The sequence below is a fragment of the Periplaneta americana genome, chromosome 1, assembly GCF_040183065.1.
Source record: "Periplaneta americana isolate PAMFEO1 chromosome 1, P.americana_PAMFEO1_priV1, whole genome shotgun sequence".
Taxonomy (NCBI): Eukaryota; Metazoa; Arthropoda; class Insecta; order Blattodea; family Blattidae; genus Periplaneta; species Periplaneta americana.
Window position 1 is genome coordinate 23,172,584 of NC_091117.1, and position 16,286 is coordinate 23,188,869.

At 35.6% G+C, this 16,286-nt stretch overlaps 1 protein-coding gene across 1 annotated transcript in view; it reads right to left on the reverse strand.

Moving 5' to 3' along the window:
- Window positions 1–299: 299 nt before the first annotated feature.
- Window positions 300–16,286, reverse strand: part of LOC138715523 (max-interacting protein 1-like) — a 258,359-nt gene continuing 242,372 nt past the window's right edge. Inside the window, exons 3-4 of the mRNA XM_069848588.1 lie at window positions 8,137–8,273; window positions 300–1,059 (exon numbers count right to left, since the gene is read on the reverse strand). Coding sequence (XP_069704689.1) covers window positions 8,137–8,273 — 137 coding nt within the window. The 3' untranslated portion in view covers window positions 300–1,059. The remainder of the gene's footprint in view (window positions 1,060–8,136; window positions 8,274–16,286) is intronic.

Here is a 16,286-nt window from a genome sequence, read left to right on the forward strand (position 1 = left end):
AAACACCAGGCTGCTACCTGCTGAAACTCAAGTCCACGGGAAAAATTAAACATAAGAAGTTCCCATTATCATCGGGGACTTATACAGAATTTGTACTCTTTGAATGCTTTGCGATGTTCTTTCTCTCTGTTGTTTCCCATTCACTGCGGGAGAACGGAGGGACACACCATATTTTGGTTGGAGAGATCTGTGCCCGCAGACGTGCTGTAACGTTCACTTTGCACTCGCCTCAGTCACCGGTTCACATTCTTCTACAATGGTTGACATAATTTTCCAAACTCTTTATTACAAGTGCCACCTTTGTCTAATAATCATTTTTTAGAAAAATTATTCCTTTTTTTTTTTTTTTCCTTTTTACATTTCACCCTACCAAAACTCTTTACAGTATATTTTTTGTTCTTTCATAGCTTTTTTGTTCCATAGGAGTTATGGAGAATTGATTTTTTTTGATGTGCTTTCTCCAAGCACTATTTGCAGAAGAAACTCAAATCAGCTCTTGAAGAGTTGAAAGCTAATGTAACACAAGGTCACAGCGTAGTCTTTTTTTATCATTTTTACACTTTTTAAAAGTATTCGACAGACGAGAAGGCCGTCCGTCAAGAGATCTGCCTGCTGAAATATTCCATTTCATTGCTTACAAAAAAAAAATTAAAATTAAAAATCCATATCGTCTCATGACTCTGCGTCAACCTATAAAACATGCAATAAAATCACCACTCATCAAAATGTCAAAATGAAGAACAGCAAACTAAATTATTCCTGACCAATGGTTTAGAGTCATGACCTGCAGATACAATATTTTTTCTTTTAAAACAAAAATATGTACAATTTACATAAATAATTTACACATGCAGTGAATTGCGATGCACTAAGATTCCCCAATCTCTTATTTATAATACAGAGGATTTCTTGCTGATGACTAGAGGTGGGCTCCGCAATGTTACTGGCTCTGGTAGTTACGACGGTGGCACTGCTTGGGCCGGGCGGGACGCAAAGCAGATCTCCGACAGGCAGCATCTTGTCCCTCGACAGCTCCCGACTTCAGTCATGCCTCCCAACCTGTCAACGACACACAAAATTCATTACAACTCGGCTCAAAACTTTTCTCGGAGTACAAAAGATTTTCAATAGTGACAGCAATGAGCAATTCCTGTCTTTTAAGGACAGTGAATAGTTAGAAGGCTGGTGGGAGAGCTGAAATACTAGAATAATTGAGGACAGTTTTTGCAAAACTTGCTAACTGCAAAATTTGCAAAATTGAGATTTTTGATGGATTCGTTAACATAAGGCAGGCCTCTACATGATGTCCAAAGCGTCTTAGTAAAATTGGGTTATTTCTCTCCATTGTAGTGTGTCAAAGTGTGATCGTTTTTCCAAAACTTGCTTTCTTCTATAAGTGAGAGATACAGCAAACCTTGCTTACTATAGTGTTTTGTCTCTCCTGTAAAATTTAGTTTTTTCAGTTAGCAAGTTTTGCAAAAACGGCCCTCAATTATACTTACTTACAAATGGCTTTTAAGGAACCCGAAGGTTCATTGCTGCCCTCACATAAGCCCGCCAGCGGTCCCTATCCTGTGCAAGATTAATCCAGTCTCTATCATCATACCCCACCTCCCTCAAATTCATTTTAATATTATCCTCCCATCTACGTCTCGGCCTCCCTAAAGGTCTTTTTCCCTCCGGTCTCCCAACTAACACTCTATATGCATTTTTGGATTCGCCCATACGTGCTACATGCCCTGCCCATCTCAAACGTCTGGATTTAATGTTCCTAATTATGTCAGGTGAAGAATACAATGCGTGCAGTTCTGTGTTGTGTAACTTTCTCCATTCTCCTGTAACTTCATCCCTCTCAGCCCCAAATATTTTCCTAAGCACCTTATTCTCAAACACCCTTAACCTATTTTCCTCTCTCAGAGTGAGAGTCCAAGTTTCACAACCATACAGAACAACCGGTAATATAACTGTTTTATAAATTCTAACTTTCAGATTTTTGGACAGCAGACTGGATGATAAGAGCTTCTCAACGGAATAATAACACGCATTTCCCATATTTATTCTGCGTTTAATTTCCCCCCCCCCCCGAGTGTCATTTATATTTGTTACTGTTGCTCCAAGATATTTGAATTTTTCCACCTCTTCGAAGGATAAATCTCCAATTTTTATATTTCCATTTCGTACAATATTCTGGTCACGAGACATAATCATATACTTTATCTTTTCGGGATTTACTTCCAAACCGAACGCTTCACTTGCTTCAAGTAAAATTTCCGTGTTTTCCCTAATCGTTTGTGTATTTTCTCCTAACATATTCACGTCATCCACATACACAAGAAGCTGATGTAACCCGTTCAATCCCAAACCCTGCCTGTTATCCTGAACTTTCCTAATGGCATATTCTAAAGCGAAGTTAAAAAGTAAAGGTGATAGTGCATCTCCCTGCTTTAGCCCGCAGTGAAGTGGAAAAGCATCAGATAGAAACTGACCTATACGGACTCTGCTGTATGTTTCACTGGGACACATTTTAATTCCTCAATTATACCTTTGTATTTTTAATATTAATAATACAATTACATGAAACTTTACGACAATATAAAGCAATTTAGGAATAATTTAATACATACAGTAAGCAATAATTTTTTTTTCATAGCTTTATTTATAAAAAAAGTTTTTTTTGGGCTGAATTCTGACTTTTTTTTTGCACACATTTAGGTGCATTTCTCTCGGGTAATGCAATCAATAGCCATTGTACTAGAACAGAGATTACAAAAGACAATGATCAGTGGGTTTTAGAGAGTTAAGAGACAAGTGTACATTGCTCACCTGTGAACAGCAGATCCTTTTGGTTATCTCAAGAAGTGAAAGGGGTGAGTTACTCTCCTCACTGTCCTCTACACAACAGAACCATTTTGTATTCTCAAGAGAAGTAGGGTTAGGTTACTGACATTTATATAGGCTAAAGGTTTTCCCAAGACAATGAGTAAAATTGATCTGTTTAATTTGGGTTGAAAAAAAAGTACATTGAATTACGTATATACATATAGGATTTGTTTGGTGTTGACTGAAAATCTGTTAACATTTTATTTTTCAAGTTACCTTTCGACGTGTTCGGATTTGAAAAGTAAGGTACTGTGTAAGAGTGGTTTGAGGACCAAGAAAAGTTTAGGATTGCTTTATGACCAATGTGCTACATGTATAATATTAAAAGGTGATTGTGTGGAATAAATAAATATTTCCATGGGCTAACAACTTACCCATACCACCTCTAATGAGGGTTATGGTTTTAAACATTTGCCTTCTGACATCTCAATATAAGCCGCTATACTGGAGAATTAGCACGGTCACTTGGAACCGTGCCGTTACGTTTACCACCAAATTTAAGTAAATACACAATGTCACCAACATAAGAACATGACGTTGGTGTGTGGCGTAGTTGGCGGGAGAAATTTTTTCTCTCTCTGTCTACCTCCTTCGTTCTGAACATTATTGAGAGATAGCACCACTGTTAGCGACAATGTGTATTTGCGTAAATATTGCGAGTAAATTATGACGAGTGCCTTAGATGAGAGGCTCGGGACAGAAACAGTTTTGCTGTAGCGCATGCGCGGACTTCTCATGCAGTGGGAGCGTGATCCTTACTTGAATTTATTTTTGTGTGTACTTGCAGATTAAATGATTGAGATCCCTTCTTGCTCCGGTTACAGGCCTTGCATTTACGAAGGTTATGTTATGTTAGGTTAGCTTAGATTAGCTTAGCTTAGGTTAGGTTAGCTTAGGTTAGGTTAGATTAGCTTTGGTTAGGTTAGATTAGTTTTGGTTAGGTTAGCTTAGCTTTGGTTAGGTTAGGTTAGGATAGGTTAGGTTAGCTTTGGTTAGGTTAGGTTAGCTTTGGTTAGATTAGCTTGATTTGATTCGTCCATGTAGTAGTTAAAATTATATAATATGACAGATTTTGATTCGTAATATTGTTAAAAAATAATAGGCCTATAATGAAAGCGGTGAATAATTTCATGGTCCTTAAATTTTTTTTCGTAAAAGGCTGGGTATTTTCTATAGGCCAGAAATAAAACAGCAACGCCGTCATAATTACGTACTTTACGCTTTGGCGAACATTAACCGGAAATTTACTTTCCGTCATTTTAATTGTATTCCGTGAAACACACCTTTTTTCCTGTTAATTTCCTTGTGATAACCTAGTTTATTATCTTATTACATCTTCATTTTCTTTTAATGCATTCAAAAAACCGCCGTTGTACTACATAAAACCTTGAACTTGACTAATGGAGTGAATTATTTAAGAATATAGTCGCGAATTTGACTACCACCATTTCGATTATATTTTGTTTGATACGGCTCGGTACGGCCCGGTAACTAGTGGCCAGCGAGTAGAGTCGACTATCGATATTGGTCTGCCGTGCGTATTATCCAGTTGTTCCATATAAGCCATCAAACTTAAAAAAAAAAATCTTAAAACTTTATGTGTTACAATTATTAAAAAGGTAATATATCTTGTATGACAGATGGCATTGTTTCAATACTGGTATTGTGTCTTCGTCAGCGTCTCTTGGAACAATTGTTAAAGCTAACATCCAAGAGAAATAAATATAAGTTTTCATATGTTGTAGATAATGGTAAGAGTAAACATATATATATTTTTTTTCATTATGAAATTGGTAATGTAGTAATTTCTTGATATAAAATACAAAATTAAGGCCAAAGCAGATGGTTCAGTGGTAAAAACACTAGACTCCCATTTCAGGAGGTCCCGGTTAAAAATCCAAGAATTTTTAGTAGTTTCCTCTAGCTTAAATAACTAGGAACCTAGTTGAGGCAAATGCAAAGTTGGTTTCCACTTTCACTACAACGAAGATACAAATTCTGTTTCGTAGACCTGAATCCATATTTGTTCATGGTGGCTGGTAGACAACAGCAAAAAGGAAGTCAGTGTTTTGAGTGTAACATTCCCAACAGTCACGATATGACCTCGCAGTTAAATGAATATAATTGTGGATCTTGTGTCCAAAACCAGTTAAGTCCATAATATGAATAAAATGAGTTTATGTTGTTTTCATTATAATTTTACTGGATTCTATCGATATCTGTATTGATTTTGAGTCGAATTTGGATAAATCTCATACAAAATTGCATTTGAAATATGGGTTTCAGGAACTTCTCAGCACACCTTTGGAAATTTCACCACAATTTTCTTTCACATCCCCCCCCCCCACGAAGCTCTCATCATATTTTTACCTTGCTCTAAGCAATATGTCATAATTATTCCTCTTTGTCCCGAAACATTTATGTGAGGGCCTTTTCTGCCGATTTTTGACGCGAAATTAATTTCGGCACAGTGGCGGCTGGTGGTTTGAAAATATGGTGGTGCACAATGGATATCGAAGAGGAGTTAAACATGCGCTACTCTAAAGTTTAAAACCGTGTATACCTGAGGGCGTATACATATAAAGCTTATTTATATGCAATTAATAAGTCCAAAAGTGGACGGGGTCGCGGATGTAGCTCTCTATATTGCGATTTATCCTCATGAAAAACATTTGAGCACAGAATCGTCATCAGAATGCTACCAAGTACCAAGTCCAACGTTTTCGTTCATAAAATTCAAATGCAGCTTTCGTAGGCTGTCGGGAGATAGCAGCATTTATTGTAAGAACGACAACTCTTACAACTTTAAAGCAAAATACAAGCTCCTTTATGTATTGTGCCATTTGTGTGCATGTAGATTGAGAAAGTAATGTGCGAAATATGCGACTGTTCGTTGCACAAGCCGAATGAATACATTTTCCATGTTTATTACTTCGGACAAATGTCTAGTTGAAACAGATACTTTCCCAGTGAATTTAGTTTCTTCAGCACTGACGTTGATGTCCATGCCAGGGAGTGCGACAAACCGTTCTCAATGAGGAACGCAGTAGACCACGCCTCTAACCCCCCTGTCCCCGCATTAGCCGAACATCTCTATAAACTACTTTCCCTAGGTTTTCAACATCTTTGCAAACCAAGAGGCTCGAAGGCTCCTGCAGATGTACAAAACAAGACGCCAGCTGCAGAAAAAAAAATTAGATTAGGAACATTACTGGGGGGTGTACAAACCTGCAACCCCCTTGAGAAGCCGCCACTGTTGCGACGCGAAGAACAAAAGTGTTTCCATCCTTGTGATTGTTTATTTGCTTCTGAATCGTAATGATGGATCCACGTTTCGTCCACAGTTACAATGCAATCAAAGAAGTTAGATGAATCTTCTTGAAAACGGCGGCAAAAACGACTTAGAAACTGTCACTTTGAGTCGATTGTAATCTGGTCTGCAATCCTCACTTTTTGACACAGAACTGAGCATTTCTCCTCACTAGGTATTGGGTGGGGTAACTCGGGAATTGACTTAACACAAAAAAACAATTCCGTCCCTTTTTGTCCTTGTATTTCCCTTGTGCTTTTTGTGCTCCCCTTCTTCTCCTTGTTCTCCTCGTATTCCATTTGTTATCGTACTCCCATTGTTCTCCTCGTATTTCTATTGTTCTCTTTGTATTTCCCTTATTCTCATGTATTCCCTTGCACTCTCCTGGTTTTCCTCGTATTCTCCTTGTTCTTCTCTTCTCGTGTTTTCCTTATTCTCATGTATTGCCATTGTCCTTCTTGCTTTCCCCTTGTTCTCTTCGCGTTTTCTTGTTCTCCTTGTCTTACCATTGCTTTTCTTTGTCTTTTCCTTGTATTTCTCTTATTCTCATGTATTTTCCTTGCTATCATTATGTTCCTCTTATTCTCCTTGCCTCCCCTTTGCATCTGATGCAATTAAAATTTTAATCCATTTTGAATCTGGCATACACTACTTTTAACACTTGAATATAAGTGATTAACTAGCGGACTTACTCGTATTAATTATGTAAGTCTGTGCGGCTTACAGCTGTTTCGGTGCTTCATCACACCACCCTCAGAGCCTACTAGATCCCGGCGTCATCTCGAACTTCTCTGCCTGTTATGTGGGTGCGTTTGATTGTTGAAAAGTGTTGAAACGTGGAGTCAAATTGTGTGTGTGTACTGAAATTGATCTTTGTGTTGAGAATTTGATTAGGGTGCGTTTTAGTGTGTCTGTATATTTCATATTGTTCTAGTGTGTTATGTTTTTGGTTCTTGGGTTGTATGTGTAGGATTTCCATGTCCGCATTCATGTTACTGTTATGTGATCGGCATATGTAGATGTATTGTGTCCTCTGGTTATTGCTTTAATGTGTTCTTTGTAGCGTGTTTGGAATGATCTGCCTGTCTGTCCAATGTAGAACTTGTCGCAATTATTACGTGTGAGTTTGTATACACCTGCGTGGTCGTATTTATTTGTTTGTGTTTTTTTGTGTGTTGAGATGTCTTTGTAGTGTGTTTTCAGTTCTGTATGTTATGTTGTATTTCTGCTTTCTGAATGAAGATGCGATCTTATGTATGCTTTTGTTTTCATATGTTAGTGTGATGTATTTCTTGTGTTCTTGTGTTTATGTTGTGTTTTGTGTGTTTTTGTGTTTGTTAAGTTTTTGTTTTGTCTTTCTTATGATGCTGTCTATTATGTTTGGATTGTAACCGTTTTCTTGTGCTATGTATTTGATTGTGTTCACTTCTTCATTGTAGTGTTGTTGGCTCATGGGTATGTTGAGTAATCTGTGTACCATTGTCCTGAATGCAGCATGTTTGTGTTGTATGGGATGGTTAGATGTGTTGTGTATGTGTGTGATGGCGGTGGTTGATTTTCTGTATATTTTGAAGGTGTGTCTGTTGTCAATTTTTGTTATGGTGATGTCTAAGAAATTTATGGAGTTGTTGTTTTCAAGTTCCGGTGTGTACTGAAGTTTTGGGTGTATTTTGTTTATGTATTGGTGTAGTTTGTAAAATTTTAAAGTTGAGGAAATGGAAAACCTAGGTAAAAACCCTCTGTCTCTTATTTTGTCCATCATAAGTAACATTTCAGTCAAACTACGGATCGAATTCAGATTCCAAATGATAAGTCGACATTCATCATCAGAGGAGCCTTTTTGTCAAGTTACCAATACTTCAAATGTTTGTAATTAGATTTTTTGATCGAATTTTATATCTGAACTGCATTAAAAGATAAAGCTGTGGGAGGAGAATCTGACTCACCTAGATGATTTCCATCTCAGAGAGGGTGAGACGGCTGGTGCTCATAGCCACCCCACTGTCACTTGAGGTCGACTGGACACTGCTGTGGTCATCGGTGTCTGATTGGTTGCTGGTGTACCCAATCACATCAACTTCATCTGAAACAAGACAATAAACAATCAGTATGACAGGTGAAATGTTTTTAATCACAGAAATGCTAATTTATTACGATATAATATATTATGATCTAACTGTGACACAGCTAACATCGGTACACTAGCCATTTTTTAACATAATTATCTCTACCATCTATATTTCCCGCTCCCACAGCTAACTTATTGGCATTGTAAGCCTAAAAGTCTGCTGTTCAAATTTATGCCACTCTATTTCGATCCGCTAATATCAAACTGTCTTCAGTATGGCGTAATAAAATTCGTATTTTAATTATCTACACACAGATGACTCTACTATGTAAAAACACGTTTCTTACTATAGTGTGAATATACAGAGCGAACCTAATTTAATGCCATTAATTTTAGGAAGTTATTCTTTGAGATATTTCAAACAAATATGTATAATAGAATTTTGCTTCCTTTTGTTTCCTTTTCGAGATAAAAATTGTTTTATATGATACACTTCTTAGAGTATTTTGGGAGATCCATTGATTTAATTCCCAATAATAGAGCAGTGTATTATGATAATAAATTATTGAAAGAATTTTAGTTTTGTACTTTAAATGTACAGAAATTTGATCCGAACAAATGTAACTTTTCGTTCTGTAAAGGAATTTTTCAATGTTATATTTGTTCCGATCAAATTTCTGCACATTTAAAGAGCAAAACTAAAATTCTTTCAATCATTTATTATCATAATGCACTGTTCTCTTAAATTGACTGAGCATATTGTGAATTAAACCAATGGCTTTCCCAGAACATGCTATGAAATGTTTCATATAAAACCATTTTTATCTCGAAAAGAAAGCAAAAACGAGCACAATAATTGTATTAAACTTTTTTGCTTGAAATGTCTTAAAGAATAACTCCTTGAAATTAACTGAATCACTAAATATGAAAAGGGAATAAGTTCCAGTTTTGGAAAAAATGAGTTAAAATTGTAGCCATACTAATTTGAGTATGCTCTTTCATTCTGCATTACAAACTTAAATAAGAATTATTTTAGCATCTAAATTTGTACACATACAAATATGAGAAGATTTTTTAGTAACACATACAAATATGAGTCAAAATTACAGTGGTAACTCCTCTAAATAAAATAATTGTTTTAACATTAACGACAAAAATATTTTTAAGTTATTTAGATTAATATAATTTCATAGTACATTTACTCAGACCCTTCAATGCTTAAAGACAAGTACATCATCCTCAGTAATATGTAGTACTGAAACAGTAAATAGTGTCTGTGCTCACCCGGCTGCTTACACCACGCTCTCGTTCTACAAGTCACTGAGTTCATCGCTCAGCAATGGTTACATTGTCTAGGCAAGGGAGGGCAAAGAAGACCAATAATGTAGAACAGTACGTACAAACGTACTGAATGACTTTTAATTGACTAATTGTTTTTACCCCCATTTATGAAAAAAGAAGGGACTCAACTGTACTAATATGATACCCATTAAAAAATAACATCTGAAAAACTTCGATAACCTAGCTTTCTAGCACACATAAAGGATGCAAATAATTAATCTTGTATTGCTACTTGAGAAATGTATTAGAGTGTAACATGCTGTACCTAAAGAATTAGAAATGTGGGTGTGAGTGACAGAGAGTATAGGCATCGGACGGGGAACAGATGAAGGCGTTGAAGAAAAAACATCTTAGATGGTTTGGTCATGTAAGGAGGTTGGGGAGTGAAAACTGGCCAGCAAGACTGTTACGAACAATGGCAGGAAAAAGAAGGAAAACAGGACATCCGAGATGGAAATAGGAAAAAGAAACGAAGGAGACCATGTCATCCAAAGTACTTAAAGAGAAAGAGTGAGATAAAGAGAAACCTTTGGAAAGTAAGAATCGTGGAACTTCAGTTGCAGCTGACTGGTGTTTTAGACATTCATGCAAGGTACAATGCAGTTCTGTATGTATAACATTCACATTTGCATATACAGGGCGATTCTTGACGATTTAACGCCACTTAAAAGTGCTTATTTCCGAAGACATTTTGAGCAAAAAATGCCATATAAACATGGGTCCTGTTCTCAATATTTTCAGAGTTACACCAATTTGAAGTTACTTGTAAAATACCATTATTCTTTAGTTTTAAGAGTAAAATGATATTACAGATAAAGAATGAAGTCGACCTAGTTGGCAAGTTGATATAGCGCTGGCCATCTATGCCCAAGGTTGTGGGTTCGATCCCGGGCCAGGTCGATGACATTTAAGTGTGCTTAAATTTGACAGGCTCATGTCAGTATATTTACTGGCATGTAAAAGAACTCTTGCGAGACAAAATTCCGGCACATCCGGCGACGCTGATATAACCTCTGCAGTTGCAAGCGTCGTTAAAACATAATTTTTTTTAAGAATGAACTATTCAGGAGTATCATTTCTTTAATTAGCCAGTATTCTGAAGCTAAAAATGTGTTGTCAATCCCATAGTTGCTTCGTACAGAGTTTTTTTCTTTCGATTTTTAACTAAAATTACATTCTTCTTACGCACTTATCGCAATAATTGTTACGAGTCACGCCACTCTTGTAAAATCTTTACGACTGTACATTAGGATGCAGAATTAAACTGTAAAGAATCACGTTCCTAAAGCCGTATAATTTGTAACAATATTGCTGTGATAAGTGCGTAAGAATTATGTAATAGTTAAAAATTGAAAAGCAAAATCGGTACAAAGCAGTTAACATATTTTTAGCTTCAGAACACTAGTCAATTAAAAAAAAAATGATACTTCTGAATAGTTCATTCTCTATCTGTAATATTCTTTTACCATTAAAACTAAAGAAAAAAGGTATTTATGCTCGACCATGCCGAAGTGTAGTAATTATACACCTGGTAGTAGCCCTTTAATGCACCTCACTAAAGTACACCTATTCATTATAATTCAGTTGTTTAGCCAATGAAAAATCACCTTTGTACTGATTATACCATTATAAAACCGCAAGTATCGATTATTCTCGGATATGCAATCGAAAGACAATTAGCGAAAAATCACGGAGACTGGAAATCCAATACTGTGCAGAAGGTTATGTTCTGTTACTATAATAATTAGCGTTAATTGTAAATAATATTCAAATACATTCAATTTGTCATCTCGTTTTTCAATTCTAAATCAATTTCCAGGTTATATCAAGCCTAATCTTCATGTTATTCTCTAGATTATATCAAGGTCAATGACATTCGTGTTTTGGAAAAAATCAATACTATCGCGTCTGCGCACATCTCACAATTCAGGGCAGTTCAACTCCTCACTTACATAACCATAACATGAATACTTCTGAATAATTTCAAGTTAGAAATATGGTCGAGCATAAAAAGTCGTATGAAACTTGTCTATAATGGTAATTAAGACGCTCGTATGAAAATTATGAAACTTGCTTGCGCTCGTTTCATAAACAAACATACTCGCGTCTTAATTACTACCATTATAGGCTCGTTGCATAATGTACTATTCTCTAATAACTTCAAATTAATGTAACTCTGAAAATATTGAGATTAGGACAAATGTTTATATGACATTTTTTGCTCAGAATGTATTCAGTAATAAACTCCGTAAATGATGGTAAATATATAAATTCAACAGGAAAAATTCCACCCCTCAACATTCTCCAGAGACAGAAGTGTGATCGAAGCTATACTAGGGCACTCGCGAAAGTCAAATTTCTGGATTTTTATGGTCATATTACTTTTGTTATAACGTATTCACATTTCAGTCTATGAGAATAGGGGAAGAATAAGTTTCTTGCCCGTCGCATTTCGCGTGAACTGTTGATAACGCATTATATGAAAATGTAAAGCGCCACCTGTGGAAATAGCGCACGTATGATAGAGCGTAATGAAGAATCATGCAAATCACACTTGGTGGAGCGCTGGAGAGGTCTGAACACATCAATCCTCATGAACTCTAAACTGAAACGGAAGCCGAGGAATACCTGGAGAGGGGCTATAAAATGTAGCAAGGGAAATCCAGGTGAAAAATCAGAGGAAACGGCCCGGAGGAGTATAAAATAAAATTGAACCTGAGAGGAAGGCTGAAGCAAATTGCCGCGTTTATCATAGGAAGTGTGAGAATACTCATATATGAGAGTTGAAGGGGATGGGCGGTGGCTGACAGCAGAATATGTTCCCGCCTTTGCCCCCCCACCCCCACTCTGATCTAAAGTGCTCTTGCTCATATATATTTTATGAGGTGCATACATTTGTCTTTTTGTACGCTCAAACATATTTACTCCATTCTTTTGAGAGAACGATGTGTTAGGAGTGTTCCGAAGGAAGTATTCTTAAAAAATGAGAAGAATGGAACTCTGTAACTCAATTTCTTATTCCCTTCCTGGAGTTATCTACGTCTAAGGTACACAACTTAGTAAAATAAAATTGGTTCTTAATACTAAAGGAGAATTTTATTTTCCATTATTCAAACACTTTTTTATTATTGTTATCGTCGTCGTCGTCCTCATCATCATCATCATCATCATCATCATCATCATCATCATCATCATCATCATCATCATCATCATCATCATGTAATTATATCTGGCCATGATCACCATCAGTGGCGTACGCAGAATTTTGTCAAGAGGGGGGTCATTATTAAAATTAGTTACAATTTACTTTATCGGTATTTTAAATTTTGTATATTACTAGTATTATTATCTGGAAGGTCCGGGGTTCGATCCCAGGTGGTGACAGGATTTTTTCTCGTTGCCAAACTTTCAGAACGGCCCCGAGGTTCACTCAGCCTCCTATAAAATTGAGCACCGGGTCTTTCCCGGGGGTAAAAAGCGGTCAGAGCGTGGTGCCGACCACACCACCTCATTCTAGTGCCGAGGTCAGGGAAAGCATGGGGCTCTACCTCCATGCCCCCCCCAAGTGCCTTCATGGCATGTGACGGGGATACCTTTACCTTTTACTATTATTATTATTATTATTATTATTATTATTATTATTATTAAAAATATGAAATGTCAAATGCACAAAACGTTAAACGAATGTTTCACAATAAAGTCAGAACTGAAACTAACGAAGGGTGAATACCGCTCTTAAAATGAGTTTAAAATCGACAATGCACAATATTTAACATTTACACTGGACACCTGTCAAAACAACCTTTTCAATATGTTTCACAACAAGTTAAATTTCTTATTGTGTCGGCTTCATTTTATTACAAGGTCGGTACTAGGCAGTAGATCTCTCTATAATAAAGATAGCATTGTTATAATTCGAACTTGCCGTAGAACAAGCACATGGATTATACTGAAGGAGGGTTAGAACTATGCCTTGTGTCGATGTAGATTTTGTTACTCTGACAGTGAAACATTAGAGGAGGGAAAACGATTATGGATAAAAAAATATTCAAATCTATATATGTGATTTAAAAAACAAATTAAGGGGGTTCAAACCCGGTAACCACACTTTCATACGCCCCTTATCACCATCGTACCATCTTCATCATTAAGTATCACTACCGTCTTCACCTCCATCTCCATTGGCATACTAATAATAATAATAATAATAATAATAATAATAATAATAATAATAATAATAATAACAATAATAATATTCTTGTTACGACAATGACTTCTTCTCGTACCATACCCACAATATTACCATTTAAGGTACTAGGCCTAGAGTAAACAATTTTTCCCTTAAGGTTTCGTTTCAGGAACAGATTTGTGGAAATTCTTATAAGGAGGTATATCACAGCTTGCTCTTAATGTCAGAAAGGAGCTGTTTAAAATATATTACTCTCTTACAGTCAGCATTTAAAAACTGTGATTGCTATTGTCTTCATTATTAATAAAATGTATACTTAACAGATAAGCCATTTGTTGGGATGGATACTGCATATTCGGGACAGGGGTTCAAATTCCATCCCTCAACAATTTCTCAACTGTAATATTTAATTTTCTTTATTCATTTGTTGTTTACAACTTTCATTAATTTAATGGTGACCCTACATCTCAATACTGCAGTTATTTTCTAATAATAATAATAATAATAATAATAATAATAATAATAATAATAATAATTATTATTATTATTATTTATTTATTTATTATTAATATTTGTGTGGTGAAAACAGCCAGAGGCCAATTATTGTTCAGCACAATACACAAGAGAAGATACAAAGGTGCAAAAATAAATAAATAATATCTTAAATCTAGAAAACATACATAAATAAAATTGAAAACAAGAACAGTAAATACTAATAATCAAAACGAAACTATACTTTAAAAGGATCTAAATTGTGCCCATGCAAATTGGCATATTTTATGCATCTACAGACTGGAGAAAGTGATTTTGAATTTGTTATAAATTTTTTTTTGAAATCTTAAACCCTTTGTAGGAATACGAAGGCTGATATTGTTTATTATTATTATTATTATTATTATTATTATTATTATTATTATTATTATTATTATATGATCAATATTGTATGTTTATTCATAATATGACATGACTTTTTTATGTAGACTACTGGACTGTACCCGAGCACGAGCATATGCTCATTTCGGGTATCCATACATATGTATTCATTTCAAATGTAAATTGTAAATAAATTTGAATTAAAAAAAACTGTAAATTTAATAAATTATATGGTGTTAATTCATATTAATATATAGCATTTAAAAATAAATGTCATAATCATTTTGTTCATAATTTAACCTTTTTATTGATTTTGTGTATTTCATAATATTCTGATTGTATAAAACTATTTATTGTCTGTATTGCCCAGTAGCATTTCTGTGGAGTTAACAATTTCAAACTTCTATGATGTGTAATATGCAGGCTTCGAGACTTCGGACCCAATAGAGCAGTTCAGTGGGAAATCCTCATAACGGCGTACTGAGTATAGTGGTAAAGCGTACAGTGGGTGGGGGTACTGTATAATGAATGCCAACAAATACTCAAAGGAAAACGCTCTGGATTTGAAGGTTCTGACGAATAATTTGGTTTTCACACAAACTGTGTCTGAAACTATTACATGGTTAGAAGAGTCAGAGCAAGAGATGCCGGAAGCCTTCAAATTAATTTAGAAAATGATGCAGAGAATTATTGAGACATCAAGTACACCGGTTGCTGGATGTGTAAAACAGAAGTGTAAATCAATTTTAAGTAAAAATAACGGATATGGAACATTGTGTAACATAAACAGCAAATTAGTGGACACAGAGTCACCCGAGAATAAAAGACTGTCTCTTAGAGACTGCAATGATGTTAGGTTTTTTCGTTTTGCTCCTATCACGTCATGTGGCGTAGAGCGCAGATTTCTACAGTACAAACTTTGGCAGATAACCGAAAAAGATTTACGTTTGAGACACTGAGAATGTATCTTGCAGTACATTGCAATTCGGTACTGTAACTGCACTTCCTAAAGACGACCAATAGGATAAATGAAAACAATTAAAATTGCTACATGCTTATTTCCACCATTAACACTGTGTATAATTAAACACAAATGCTTATAAAATACAGGAGAATAAATGCTTTTCACATTCTTTTGACATAATCATTGTGTAATGTATATTTACTTTCAGAATGTACATATGTGTGTTTCCCCATACTACCGTACTCTACTCTAAATATCATCTCTATCTACCTGCAGCGAGTCAACAACCTATAGTGCATGCACAGTAAACTTATTGTATCGGGTCCAAAGTCTCGAAGCCTGGTAATATGACTTTCAATAACATACAATCGTATACTTCGCTTAGTATACAAAACATATTGATGGAATAACGGCCTATGTTGCCCTCCGATAGTAAATTTATGAGCGGAATTACGATGTTACATTTTTGGTCCTCCTGCACAGTTAACAGATTGTAACATAGACCGTTATTCGGCCCAACGCTTCAATTTTAAAACCTTGAAATGAAAAGGGTTACTTCTGCTGTAGCGGCACTGCAAATGTGTTATTCTTGTTAATTAACAAGTTAATGGAACTATTCTATATGTTCCGGCCAACACTAGTATAATCAGTGCGTATGAAG